Source organism: Mobula birostris, chromosome 10 (assembly GCF_030028105.1).
Source record: "Mobula birostris isolate sMobBir1 chromosome 10, sMobBir1.hap1, whole genome shotgun sequence".
NCBI lineage: Eukaryota > Metazoa > Chordata > Chondrichthyes > Myliobatiformes > Myliobatidae > Mobula > Mobula birostris.
The window spans coordinates 68652832-68667191 of NC_092379.1; the positions used below are offsets into that span (position 1 = coordinate 68652832).

Sequence of the window (14360 nt, forward strand, 5' to 3'; positions counted from 1 at the left end):
ATTTTAAAATTTTTCAGTTATTCTTAAAATTATACCATCTTATATTTAGCAATAGACAGTATGATTACTGTATTTTAAGTATAATTACAGTTTAAATGGAACTACATTTAAGTGTAAGATTTAAAAGAAGGTAGTAGGAATTAATTAAAACAAAAACATACTCAACCAGAAATTCTTCAGTGAAGCAGAATGAAGGTTTTACTCTTCGGTAAGGGAACTAGGTCTAAGGTCGAGTTGCTAAACATGATCAAGTCCGTGGGCAAGTACTGTCTAGGTATACAATTTACAACACAGATGGAGGCCACTTGGTCCATCATATTCATTCTGTTGCAAGAATATTTCTGCAAACTAATCCCACCTTTCATCACTGGGTTGGTAGCCATGTGACTCTAAGATATAGGAGCAGAATGGGACTATTCACACTCTCACAACCCCCGACAACCCTGAGCTTTCAGTCTTTGTAGTTTTACCCATGTGCCTGGCTGCTGTCTGGGTCACTGCACTGTGTATGGGAAGTTCCAGAGACCCCTTGAATAAACAAGGCACACCTTGTCTAAATCTCCTGTGTCACACAGCTGTAAATCTGCGCTACAATGTGGGATTATAAATCCTAGAATTTTGATTCCTCTCCATTTGGAAGACAGTCCTCTCTCCCCCTCTCTTTCCCCTGCTTGATCTTCACTATTTCTTCTGCATATTTGAGCAGGCTATTTTGAGAGTGTATTTGCACTGTAATTAGGCGAGCCTGTGACAGTAACCTGACCTCTCATACTACCACAATCTCCCTGCATTCCTCTGTCTCCTCCTCCTATTTTGTCAATTATCTCACCCAGCAGGTCTCCCCACTCTTTCCCAAAAATCTCTGCTCTCTTCCTGAAAGCCTATCCCTCATGTGCCGTTCAACTTCCTCATTACTCAGATTTTAGGTACAGAGGCACGGCCTCTTTTGGGGCTGGAGAAACCAATTGGCTCAGACATTCAAGGCTAGAAATTTTGTAAAGTGTTTTCTTTTGATTCTCCGCACAGTAGACGGAATCACGTCCATACATCAACACATAAACAGGGATTGCCTCACTGTGCTTTCCAACCTTTGTTAAAATCATTAACACTCACAGATATCGGAAGCACACAACACGCTGAGTTAAAGCCTCACCCTGTCTTGCACTCTGAACTCGAGGGACACTAACCCTCACCTCCAGAACGTACTCCTGACTGACTAACTCTCACCGGACACAAGGGCTGCACTGTTCCCAGCTGGACTCAGCTTCACGTTCCTTTCTGACAGAATCCCACACCCACCATTGCACACATACAAGCTGCAGACGCACTCTGTGGAGAATTTAACCCAACTGCTGCTGGCCCTAAGGGCAGGAAAGGAGGCAAAACTTCCAATTGATGTTGGAGACAAACTGTCAGCGCTCGGATGGACAACATGGATTCTCCAGTTTACAGGTTCAGTGTTTGTCTTCCTTTTAATTTGGGAAAGGTTATTATGTGATGGAAAAGAATTAAAGAACCTGAAAATGATTTCACTTGTAACAGGTGGGCAGAGTCAATTGACAGCAAAGTAAGGAAAAAAGCACAACTGAAGGTGCTGACATTTCATTCTGGTGTTTGCGTTCAAATACGTTGTCTGTCTGGAGGGAGTTATAGAGAGGGAGTTGAAAACGGATATGTTTTAAGGTGACAAGTTTGCGGCTGTGAGGTTTAAACAATAAATTACTTGCTGATTACTGCAAATTCTTCAAGATGATCAGACAGCTCCTAGGTTTAACAGTTGGAAATAAACGTAAAAGGTATTTTTAGTATGTGGCTTTAGTGAAGTAGCAGCCTGAAACATCGACTGTACCTCTTCCTATAGATGCTGCCTGGCCTGCTGCTTTCACCAGCATTTTTTATGTGTGTTGCTAGAATATTTTAAGGCTTATTCCAAGCTGATCCAATGAATGGAGGCTCAGCTCCTCAGTAAACTGTGATAAAAATAGAAAATGCTGGAGGAACTCAGCTACTCAGGTCACATCGGTGGAAAGAGAAATAGTTCATGTCTTAGATCTGAGACACTTCATCAGAAATATGAAAAAGAGGTTAAAAATGTGTGTGGGACAGCAATAGTCAAATCGCTTCATTACAAGCTGAGGATGTTGAGTGAATCTGACTGTCTCCTTTCAGTGTGAGATTATGTGGAGAAGTTCACTGCTGGGGTTATTCTGCAGCACAGGTGACATAAGTTCAAGTTCAAGATCAAGTTTAATTATTATTCAACCACACGCCATTCGATAGATAGGTACATGGAGCTTAGAAAAATGGAGGGCTATGCAGTAGGGCAATTATAGACAGTTTGTAGAGTAGGTTACATGGTCGGCACAACATTGTGGGCCGAAGGGCCTGTAATGTGCTGTAGATCTCTACGTTCTATGAATATAGCCAAATGAAACAGCAGTCCTCTGGGACAAAGGTGAACACAGCAAACAGAACATAGCAGAAAAACCTTCAGTCACAGAGTCAGAAAAAATAATATGGCCCAAGTCCAAGAGTGGTATGGCCTGCAGATTGATGGTGCATGGGATGTTGTTCTATATAATTCCTGTATATTAATGTAAGGGAACACACATAAATGTTGCTGGTGAACGCAGCAGGACAGGCAGCATCTCTAGGAAGAGGTACAGTCGACGTTTCAGGCCGAGACCCTTTGTCAGGACTAACTGAAGGAAGAGCTAGTAAGAGATCTGTCAACGCCTGCTGCATTCACCAGCAACTTTGATGTGTGTTGCTTGAATTTCCAGCATCTGCAGAATTCCTCGTGTTTGCATATTAATGTAAGGGAATGGCAAAGTTCAAAATTCAAAGTTAATTTTATTGTCAAAGTACATATATTATGCAGTAATTTAATTTAACTAATATATATATTCTGAGTTCTGAGGCTCTTGGACCTTCTTCCTGATGGGAGCAGTAAGAAAAGAGCATGCCCTGGGTGGTGGGGGTTCCTAATGATGAATGCTGCTTTCCTGTGACAGCATTTGATGTAGATGTGCTCAATGGTTGTGAGGGATTTACCAAAATGGGGAGGGAGGGAACGTCGACTCAGACCATGAGAGGCCTGTGTTGGGCATTTTCATGCCTTACAAGGCGCAGACTGGAAGTCTGTGTGGGGCACCACTCCTCGCACAGACTAGAGCAATGTGTGATTAAGTGCCTTGCTCAAGGGCATAAACATGCTGCCACAGCTGAGGCTCGAACTAGCAACCTTGAGATAACTAGACAAACACCTTAACCACTTGGCCACGTGCCCAACAATGGACTGGACCATATCCACTTCTTTTTAAGGGCATTGGCGTTTCCATATCTCTCTCTCCCTCTCTCTATCTGTCTCTCTCTCTCTCTCTCTCCCTCTCTCTCTCTCTCTCTCTGTCTGTCTGTCTGTCTCTCTCTCTCTCTCTCTCTCTCTCTCTCTCCCCTTCTCCCTCCCTTTCCCTCTCCCCTCTCTCTCCCTCCCCTCCCTCTCCCTCCCCCTCCCTCCCCCTCCCTCTCCCTCTATGGATGGGTTTGGGAACAGAAAGGGGAGTCAGGCATCAGGTTAATGTTTAAGAACAGGCATGTGGGGGAATTATAGGTCAGGCCAGAATCTAAGTCGCCGGTCTGTGTTTGAAGGTCAGTGATGTGGACGGTGAGATGTCTGTGGGCTAGGGTGAGATTTCCAGCCAGATGTCAGACCAGCAGGTCAATGTGGTTGAGGGCTGGTCTCCCACCTCCCCCAAGGTCAGCAAGTTGTTGGTTAGTTCCAGAGACAGCGTTCCATGCGGGCAGGAGGAATGAGGTCCCATGGCTCCACTGGGTTTGCAATTGACGTGACTGGAGTTCAAGGCCTAGTGTTCGGGGTTCTGTCATTGGCGAGTCCAGAGTTTATGGCCTAGTGTTCAGAGGTCAGTGGGTACTGGGGGTGATGCAGCTGATCATGGTCTGAGGGCTGACTTGAAAGTCTGGAAGTTGAGGCCCGCTGGCTGGAGCATTGAGTCTGCAAATCCACCAGGGAAGTCGCAGCCCAAAGCCTACGAGCCCAGGTCCAAGTCCGCAGGAGGCCGGAGGACTTGTGTGTGTGTGTGTGTGTCCATGTGCGGAGTGAAACTTGTTATGTTGATGTTGTTTGGTTGCTTGTTGTGTCCTGTGTTGTTCCGCTGAGCATTGCGGGCATGCTATGTTGGTGCCAGAATATTTTTTAATACACATGTGATAAATAAACTTCAATCCTAAATCTTGAATACATCACATTCCCAGTTCATGGATGAAGTTGGTGAAAAAGATTTGGAATGTCAGTAGGTGAGTCAAGCCAAGATATATCAAACCTCTGACCTGAACTTATGGACAGAGTGTTTATGTGGCTGGTCTACTTTCATCTAAGAAAGCAGAGGCACTGCTGTTCTTTCTTTGTAATGGCACTTATGTGCTCGGCCCAGGACAGATCCTCTGAAATGGTAACACCAAGAAATGTAAAGTCCTCCACCTCCGATCCCCCAGTGAGGACTGTTCGTGGACCTCTGGTTTCCTCCTTCTGAGATCAATAACCAACTCTTTGGTCTTGCTGACATTGAGTGAGATGTGTTCAGGTACCACAGAACCAGATTTTCAGTCTCCTTCCTATATGCTGATTCATTACCACCTTTTATTCGGCCAAAGTCAGTAAATTCAAATGTGGCATTGGAGCTATGGTTAGCCTTGCAGTCATAAGTATAAGATGAGTAGAGCAGGGAGCTAAGCACACAGCCTTGTGGTGCATCAGTACTGGTGGAGATTGTGGAGGAGATCTTGATGCCAATCTGAATTGACTGGGTTCTGCAAGTGAGGAAAGCAAGGATTCATTGGCACAAGGAGTATTGAGGCCAAGATCTTGATCTTATTGATTAGATTTGAGTGGATGATATTATTGAATTATGAGCTGTAGTCGATAAGGAGTATCATGATGTACACATCATTGATGTCCAGATGTTCCAGAGTTGAGTGAAGAGCCAATGAAATGGCATCTGCTGTGGATCTATGGTTCCCGTAAGCAAATTGCAGTGGATCTAAGTTGCTTCTCAGGCAGGAGTTGATACGTTTTATCATCAACCTCTCAAAGCACTTCATCACAGGGGATGTAAGTGCTATCAGACAATAGTCATTGAGGCAGGTTACCATGTTCTTCTTAAGCACCTGTATGATTAAAGTCTGCTTAAACGGATGGGTACCTTGGACTGCCGAAACAAGAGGTTAAAGATATCAGTGAATACTCCAGCCAGTTGATCAGCACAGGTCTTTAGTATTCAGTTAGTTACCCCACCTGGAGTGATGCTTTCCATGGGTCCAGCCTTCTGAAGAGTGCTCTCATGTTGGCCTCAGAGACTGAAATCACAGGGTCATCATGGGCTATGGGAGATTGTGCAGGTTCTTCCATATTTTGATGGTCAAAGTGAGCATAGAATGCCTGAGCTCATGGAAGCTAAGCCTCGTTTTCACCTATGTCACTTGGTTGCAATCATAAATGAATAGAAAAGGTTTAGAAGATTATGGGCCAAATCCCAGCAAATGGGACCAGCTTGAATGGGTATCTTTGTAAGCAGGAAGCTCTGGGCTGAAGGGCCTGTTTCTGTGCTATAATGTTCTATAACTTTTTGAGTCTCTGACGGAGATGCCTTCGGGAAGGAAAGCTTCAAAGACATCTTTAACTGAGACTGTCTTTATCATGTGCGCCCTTAACTGCATCCCCAGTGAAGCTAAAAAGTCCACAAGGTGACAACTCCAATAAAAATGCAGGAGGCAGCATCACCCACTATTCAAGTGCTTTTCACAGTTGTCAACTGAAAAGTCTTATGAGCATCTTTCTCATTGTGGCTGCCTTCAGAAATTCACTTCCACTCTATGATGGCACGTAAGCATGTTGGTACCTGATGGGTCACTGTTGATCCCACCCACTTTAGAATGTGGTAGGTCAAGATCTGTCCTGATGAAGGGTCTTGACCTGATACTATGACTGTTCATTCTTCTCCATAGCTGCTGCCTGACTGGCTGAGTTCCTCCGGCATTTTGTGTGTGTTACTCTGTTATCTCTCGGTTATTTTTTCTCAACTTTTCTTTCCAAAATACTATGTCTCACTTCTAACAAGTGTCTCTCTGGTCTTCAGCTCCTTTACAGGATGAACAGGAAACCGTTCACCACGCAGTGCTCCATTCTGGAGATTTATGCACCGTAACCTGTCAGACATGCACCATCTTGAGATCCCAGATAAAACAGAGAATGGCTCAGATGAACATTATGGCACAGTGGTGTGATCTGATCCATACCTGTTCAAGCAGAGCAACACCAAAACTACCTGCACCCAGTGACCAGGTTCCTGCCCACAACTGAGGGACACTGATCCCATTTCTAACTTTAGTGTACAACTACCTGATCCAGTCAAATTTTGCTACATGCTGTGGCTCCTCCAAACCACACCAATAGTGCTTTCAAGTTGTTAGACTTGCTGGTGAAGGGGAACAGAGGCTTTGTTTAGCCAATTGGCAGAAAGCAAGGACTTGGTTTTGCTGCAGTTGACCCTGGTCCGCGAGCTTGTTTAACCTGATTGTAGAAAGTAGAACCTCCACTTTCTTAGAAGTTTGCGAAGATTTTCATGTCATCTAAAACCTTGACAAACTTCTATTGGTGTGCGGTGGACAGTATACTGTCCGGTTGCATCACAGCCTGCTGTGGAAACATCACTGACCTTGAATGGAAAAGCCAACAAAAAGTAGCGGGTACAGCCCAGTCCATCATGGGTAAAGCCTTCCCCCCCATTGAACGCATCTACAAGGAGCGCTGTTGCAGGAAAGCAGCATCCATCATCAGGGACCCCCACCACCCAGGATGTGCTCTCTTCTCACTGCTGCCATCAGGAAGAAGGTACAGGAGCTTCAGGACTCACACCACCAGGTTCAGGAACAGTTATTACCCCTCAACCATCAGGCTCTTGAACTAAAGGGAATAACTTCACTCAGCTTCACTTGCCCCATCACTAACTGTTCCTACAACCTACGGACTCACCTTCAGGAACACTTCATCTCATGTTTTCTATATTTATTGGTTATTTATTTATTTATTTATTATTATCTTTTTGTATTTGGACAGTTTGTTAGTGACATGTATGTACTTTAGTAATACATTTACTTTGAACTTTGAACTAAGAACCAATCTTTCTCTTTACACGAGTGCCTCCACAGCCAGGTATCGTCATTCTGCTTATGCCCTTGTCCTTCCTGTTGGATTTGGAAAAGTGTTTAATGTAACATACAAATAAACAAGGTAGAGTTACTGCTGATGCTGGAGAGCAGAAAGAGGCTGCAAAACTGGGAGTGAAACAGAGCCAAAACAAGCCTCATTGAATCTGATCCACTTTATGCTCTTGGTGAGTTGCAATTAGTCGTTCCAGATAGTCTCACTGAATGCTGAGAACTTGATGGCTCCATTATAACTTAATATAACAATTGTCTTCATGAACTAATGTTTAAATTGGACTTCCAAAATTCTGCCTAGAGCCCCCACTGTCCACTCTCCTTTGAGGTGCTGCTTCAAACCTACTACTTGTCCATGAATTCAGACATAAGTACAAATTAGTCCTCAGACTGGTGTCAGTTTTTTGACTTAGAATATTAGAATGTATTTAGTATTAAAGTGTGCATTATTGTTTTTCACAGAATGTTCAAGGTTATCACACCTGGAATATTGTGTTCAGTTCTGGTTGCTGCATTATAGAAAGGATGTGGTAGTTTTAGAGAGGGTGCAGAGGAGATTTACCAGGACGGTGCCTGGACTGCAGGAGAGCAGGTTTTATAAAGATAGGCTGGGTGAGCCAGGACTTTTTGCTTTGGAGCAGAAGAGGATTACTAGTGACTCCATCACGATGAGCACTGGTGGGTTCAGTCTGCTGCCGTTCACACTGCTGACATGCGACTGCAGTGTCAGATTCAGTTCAAACCGCACCATGAAGTTCGTTGTTGGTACTATAGTGGCTGGCCACATCAGCAGCAATGATGAGTTGCCATACAGACAGGAGGTCTAGAGGCTTGTCAAATGGTGTGAGAACAACAACCTGTGTCTCAACATGGATGGGACAAAAGAGGTGATTATGGACTTTGGGAAGGCCGAAGTCGACCACTCCATTGTGCATCAATAGCTCTGCTGTGGAGAGAGTGAAGAGCACAAAGTTGTACACATAAGAGATAATCTAACCTGAACCCATAACACCTCCTAACTAGTCAAGAAGGCACAACAGCATCTACACTTTCTGAGGAGATTGAACATCCACCCCCGTTCTAACAACTTCCTACAGGAGCACCATTGAGAGTGCTGTATCTGGCTGCATCATTGCGTGGTACGGAGGCTGCAAAGCATCGGTCTGCAAGACTCTACAGAGGCCAGGAAGAGCTGCTGAGAGGATGATCAGGGTCTCTCTCCCCCACTATGTGTGATATTTACCAGGGAACATTGCAGACAAAGGGTCCAAAGCATTGTTGAGGATCCCTCCCATCCATCCCACAATCTCTTTGACCCACTGCCGTCAGGAAGGAGGTTCAGGAGCATCAGGGCTAGGACTGCCAGACAGGGTAGCTAATGTATACCCTGCCACCACTGAGGTCTCGTCACTAGGACAGTGAGCAGTTTACTCCACTGCTTACTGTGCTGCATTTGACTACATTCATTTTAAGAACATCGAACATAGAATAGTACAGCACAGTACAGGCCCTTCGGCCCACAATGTTGTGCTGACCCTCAAACCCTGCCTCCCATATAAGCCCCCACCTCCATATACCTGTCTAGTAGTCTCTTAAACTTCACTAGTGTACCTGCCTCCACCACTGACTCAGGCAGCGCATTCCACGCACCAACCACTCTCTGAGTAAAAAACCTTCCTCTAATATCCCCCTTGAACTTCCCACCCCTTACCTTAAAGCCATGTCCTCTTGTATTGAGCAGTGGTGCCCTGGGGAAGAGGCGCTGGCTATCCACTCTATCTATTCCTCTTATTATCTTGTACACCTCTATCATGTCTCCTCTCATCCTCCTTCTCTCCAAAGAGTAAAGCCCTAGCTCCCTTAATCTCTGATCATAATGCATACTTTCTAAACCAGGCAGCATCCTGGTAAATCTCCTCTGTACCCTTTCCAATGCTTCCACATCCTTCCTATAGTGAGGTGACCAGAACTGGACACAGTACTCCAAGTGTGGCCTAACCAGAGTTTTATAGAGCTGCATCATCACATCGCGACTCTTAAACTCTGTCCCTCGACTTATGAAAGCTAACACCCCATAAGCTTTCTTAACTACCCCATCTACCTGTGAGTCAACTTTCAGTGATCTGTGGACATGTACCCCCAGATCCCTCTGCTCCTCCACACTACCAAGTATCCTGCCATTTACTTTGTACTTTGAGTTATATTTTGAATTATATTTGATTAACCTATTTATACTATAATATTTTGGCTTATGTGCTGTATGATATATAGTGTGTGGGTGCACTGTGGTCTGGGGGAACACTGTTTCATTTGGTTGTATATATGTACAGTCAGATGACAATAAATTTAAACTTGAACTTCACTTAATAGAGGTGCACAGGATCTTACGAGGCATAGATTGTGTGGACAGCCAGAGATTTTTCTTTGGGTGGAAATGGCTAGTATCAGAGGGTATAATTTTAAGGTGATTGGGGATGTCAGAGGTAATTTCTTTACACAGAGTGGTGGGTGCGTGGAAAGCTCTGCCAGGCTTGGTGGTAGAGGCAGATACATTAGGGCACTTAAAGAAACTCAGGCACCCGGGTGATATAAAATGAAGGGAAGGTTTATTGATCTTAGAGCAGGTTAAAAAGTCGACACAAGATTGTGGGCTGAGGGGTCTGTACTGTGCTGTAATGTATGTTCTGTGTTCTATATTTTCTCTGGGAAAACGCCCTCCACTTGAGCAGCAACCTTCTTGCAGGCAAGAAATTGTCTTCTGAAAGTGAAAGGTGCTTATCAAATAACTTCTTAAATCTGTTTTTAGAATTTTCAAGACTATTTTTAGCAAGTGTTTGTTTTGAGGTGCCTGCATATGGAGCTCTATTTTTAGTTGTTGCGACTTTGATTAAAAAGATATGAGAAAGCATTGGAAGGCAAGTTTGTGCAGAATCACTCATTAACCCGCCACACCCACCAATCCTGTCTTGGTAATGTCGGCATAATAAATGCCTTGACGGCTTCTCTTTAAAACACAGTTTTTCATCCAGCCAGTGACTGCATTTCTTAGCTCATAACAGCAGTTACAAACTTCAATCCTTCAGGCACTTTTTAAGCTACTCTGGGAAATTTAGGGTCACTATTTTCAACCTTCAGATCACTTCCCATGTTAGAGTTCTGTTCACCCATAGGCAGCCTGCAGCAGAATGTGTGAGCAACTCTGTTCCTGCCAAACAGTGCGGGTGTGTGGTCGCATAGTGACTGAAATACTCCCTTGCACATAGCCTTTGTTGCTGCGCAGCTGGAATTGGACACGGCTAGAAAAACTTCACGAAATATGAAAGATTTTCTTTGTTGTACTGTTTCATTGTTCCCTTCAATTAATAAATAAGATCAAAAGAGTGTGATTTTTAACTCTCCATTCTAAATATTAAAAAAACACAATAATTTAAAGTACCATGCAGTTTTCAGGCCGTGTAAAAATTTCCTGCTCAGAGCAATGTTTGGTCCCTGCAGCTGTAAAAAAAATGAGAGATCATTGGTGGGCAATATATTACTTATTGTAACCTCATTCCCAAAGTTGGAGGACAACAATGATTTAGGAAAAGGAGCATGTATTCCACTTCAGAAAGTCTAAAAAGACTTTACAGCTAAACGAGTGTTTTTCTACTGTAATTACTGTTATAATGCAATAAATGAATTAGCCAAAGCCTGTGCATATACGATCTAATGGAGCAATGAAATGAATGCCCAATTAATTTTTATTTTTTGTTTAATATTACTAATCTCTGAGCAGCACCTTGTAATATTTTAATTGTATTTGAGAAGACAAATGGGAACTTTATCCATCTATGAGATCACTGCTCTGTGGCTGTGACTGCATTGGGCCTGGGCTATGTACTCAAAGTGAGCACATTATGATTCCAAGGTTAAGGGGGAAGTGAGAGGCAAATGATTAGAGTACCTGTAACGAGACTAGTGGCTGATGGTTGGGGCAGTCTCCGTTGGCTGAAAGGTCTGTTTCTGTGCTGTGTGACTCCATGCTTCTCCGGCTCAAAAGGATATATTTGTACAGGGTGTAGATTTTTTACTTTCATTTGTTATTCCATGACGAATCACCCATTGGTCTTTATGTAGGGGCACAGAAAGGCTGTTTGAACATGCCCGATCGAGTGTTACAGCATTGAAACAGCCCTTCAACCCATCAAATCCAGACCAATGATTAACCACTAATCCTATTCTAATCCCATCATTTTTTCCTACATCCTCTACAAACTCTTCTACCCTGCTCATCCTCTTAGGTGAGGAAGAATGTGCAGTAGTCAGTTAAGCAACCCCCCCCCCCCCCCCGTAGATCATGATGGAAAGGAAATCAGAGCCCCTGGGGGCAAACCCGTGTAGTAACAGGAAGAACGTACAAGTTCCACGCACTTAGCAGCAGAGTTCAGGACTGAACCCATCTCTGGAGCCACAGGTAGCTGCACTAATCACTCTTGTATTTGATCTTCTCTTGTTCATCTTTTTCTGCATTCCAGAGTTTTCCCAATCCTTGATTAACTTGTCTTTCTGACAATGTTAGATCAAAGGAAGAGGTTATTGTTAGCTGCTCATTTTTACTCCTGCTGGAGCATTAAGCAACCAGTGGTAGCCTGGCTGTCAGCACCTAAACCTTTTGCCTCAGTAAATGCATGCACACTGTCTCTGGGTTCTGAGCACCCAATTTATCACCAGCCCTACAATTACAACATTGAAACAGGCTTTCAACCCACCAAATCCATGCCCGTGAGCAATTTGCAGCAGGGGTTCCCAACCCTTTTTTATGCCATGGACCCCTCCCTTTAACTGAGGGGTCCGTGGACCCCAGGGTTGGAATTCCTGATCTATAGCCTCCCACAATCTTATTAAATTCCAGAGTCTGAATTATTCCTACAAATGGCAGCAATGGTTTCCTTTTCCTATGTCCACTTTAAAAAATAGTTCCTTTTTGTCAGTCTTGTGTGCTTTTCATGACGCAGTTACCATGTCAAATGATTTTGTGTATTTTCTGACTTACCGACAAAATTGCCGCAGACTTCTGCAAAAACAGATTTTGTATGTTACCTGCGGACATACAAGGAGACCGTCGTTCAGACATTTTTACCTACTGACGTGCTCGGATTTCTTTGGAGGCCTCGCCCTCTGGGGTACATCCATTTGCATATGTTGGGGTGATCATCATTCTCCCAGGGAGAAGGTCGTGCTCAGAACCTTCCTGCTTCAGCTAATGTCACAGCTGAGAGTGCTTCTGCCAACCCCCGTCACAGGGCAGGAGAAAAGAGATGCTAGCACCATCACATTTCATGGTATACACGATGAGAAGAACGAAAAGACAATTATGTCCTTCACTCCCTCCTGAAGTTGATTTCAACCCTATGACATGCTCTCCCCCTGTTTTCTCTACCCTGATCCCATCTCTGGAATTTAAAATGATCAAAACTGCAGACAAAGCAGTGCTGCTGTAGTCTGATGGACTGACCTCTATCCTGCTTAGGCCAGACAGCAGCTCTCAGACCTCACCCCCCGCCCCCCACCTTGCTTGCATCTTAAACAGGACCCCAGTACCAAGCATCAGGATATTGTTTCCTGCACCACAACTGACCTTTGATTCGAGATTTGAACTTTCTTTACAAAATTATGGGGGGTATAGATAGGGTAGATGTGTGCAGACTTTTCCCACTGAGGTTGGGTGAGACTAGAACTAGGGTCATGGGTGAAAGGTGAAAAGTTTAAGGGGAACATGAGGAAGAACTTCTTCACTCAGAGGATGGTGCCTGAGCAGCCAGCAGCAGTGGCAGATGCAGGTTAAGTTTCAACATTTAACAGAAGTTTGGATAAATACTGTACATGGACCTTATTTTCACTATGGTCGTCCAGTCAGTCCGTATGCACTTCCATTTTCCATTTGCAAGGACTTAAAGCTCTCCACTTCTTTATTAACAACAGACCTAACCAGTTCCCCTCCACTGCCACCCTCCTCCACCTGGCAGAACTGGCTCAACAATTTCTTTTTTGGCTCCTCCCATTTTCTTCAAACCCAAAGTGTAGCCATGAGGCCCAGCTATGCCTGCTTTTTCGTTGGCTACCGGGTATAGTCCATGTTCCAATCCTACACCAGTAACACTCCACAACCCTTTTCTCTGCTACATTAATAATTGCATTGGTGCTGCTTCCTGCAGCCATGCCGAGCTCATCTGTTTCATTAACTTTGACTCCAGCTTCCAACCTGCCTTCAAATTTACTTGTTCCATCTCTCTCCCCTTTCTTGATCTCTCTGTCTCCATTACCACGGTCGGATTTTCCTCCGACATCTTTTACAGATCCCTTCTATCTTGCTGTTATCTTGTCGATACCTCTTCCCACCATGTCACTTGTATAAATGCTGCTCATTTCTCTTAGTTCCTGGGCCTCCAACACATCTGTTCTCAGGATGAGACCTTCCATTCTGTTACATGCATGATGTCCATTTTTTCTCAGGCAGCAGGGTTTCCCTTTCACTCTGATTGAAGCTGCTCTCACTGCATGTTCCCCATTTCCCATACATGCGTCATCACCTCATTCTCTCCTCCTCCAGCATAACAGGAATAGGCTTCCCCTTATCCTTACCAATCAACCCATGAGCACCAGGTACATCTTTCCCTTCACCAGCACCTCCCCCCGCCCCAATTCCACAGGGATTGCTCTCTCAGTGACTCTCTTACACATTCACTCCTTCCCACAGATCTCCCTCCCGGCACTCATTCCTGCAACTGTTTTAAGTACCACATCTGCTCCTACAGCTCCTCCCTTTCCATCACTCAGGACCCAAAGTATTCTTTCCATTGCTTCATCTTCAAGTCTGTTGGGATCATTTATTGCTTCCAGTACTCCCAGTGCAGCTCCTTTTCACCGATGAGATCCGACACAGATTGTGGGGCCACTTTATTGAGCACCTTCTCTCCTTCTATCGCAACAGCCAGGATCTCCCAGTGATCGTCCATTTTAAGTTCCACTTCTCAATCCATCACTGACTTATCTGTCCTTGGCTTCCTTTACAGCCATGATGCGGCCAAATGCAGGCTGGAGCAGCAAAACTTCATATCTGTTTTAGTAATCTCCAACCTGATGGC

At 44.3% G+C, this 14360-nt stretch overlaps 1 protein-coding gene across 5 annotated transcripts in view; it reads left to right on the forward strand.

Annotated features, from left to right (window-relative positions):
- The window catches only part of LOC140204091 (diacylglycerol kinase eta-like), a 179767-nt gene that overhangs the window by 63986 nt on the left and 101421 nt on the right, over nt 1-14360 (forward strand). For 2 of the 5 annotated variants that reach the window (XM_072270417.1, XM_072270418.1), the window contains exon 1: nt 861-1452. The exons of the other annotated variants lie outside the window; for them this stretch is intronic. In XM_072270417.1, the coding sequence (XP_072126518.1) occupies nt 1396-1452 (57 nt within the window). In that variant the 5' untranslated portion in view covers nt 861-1395. Of the gene's footprint in view, nt 1-860; nt 1453-14360 lie in introns of those variants that run through there. 5 annotated transcript variants of the gene reach the window in all.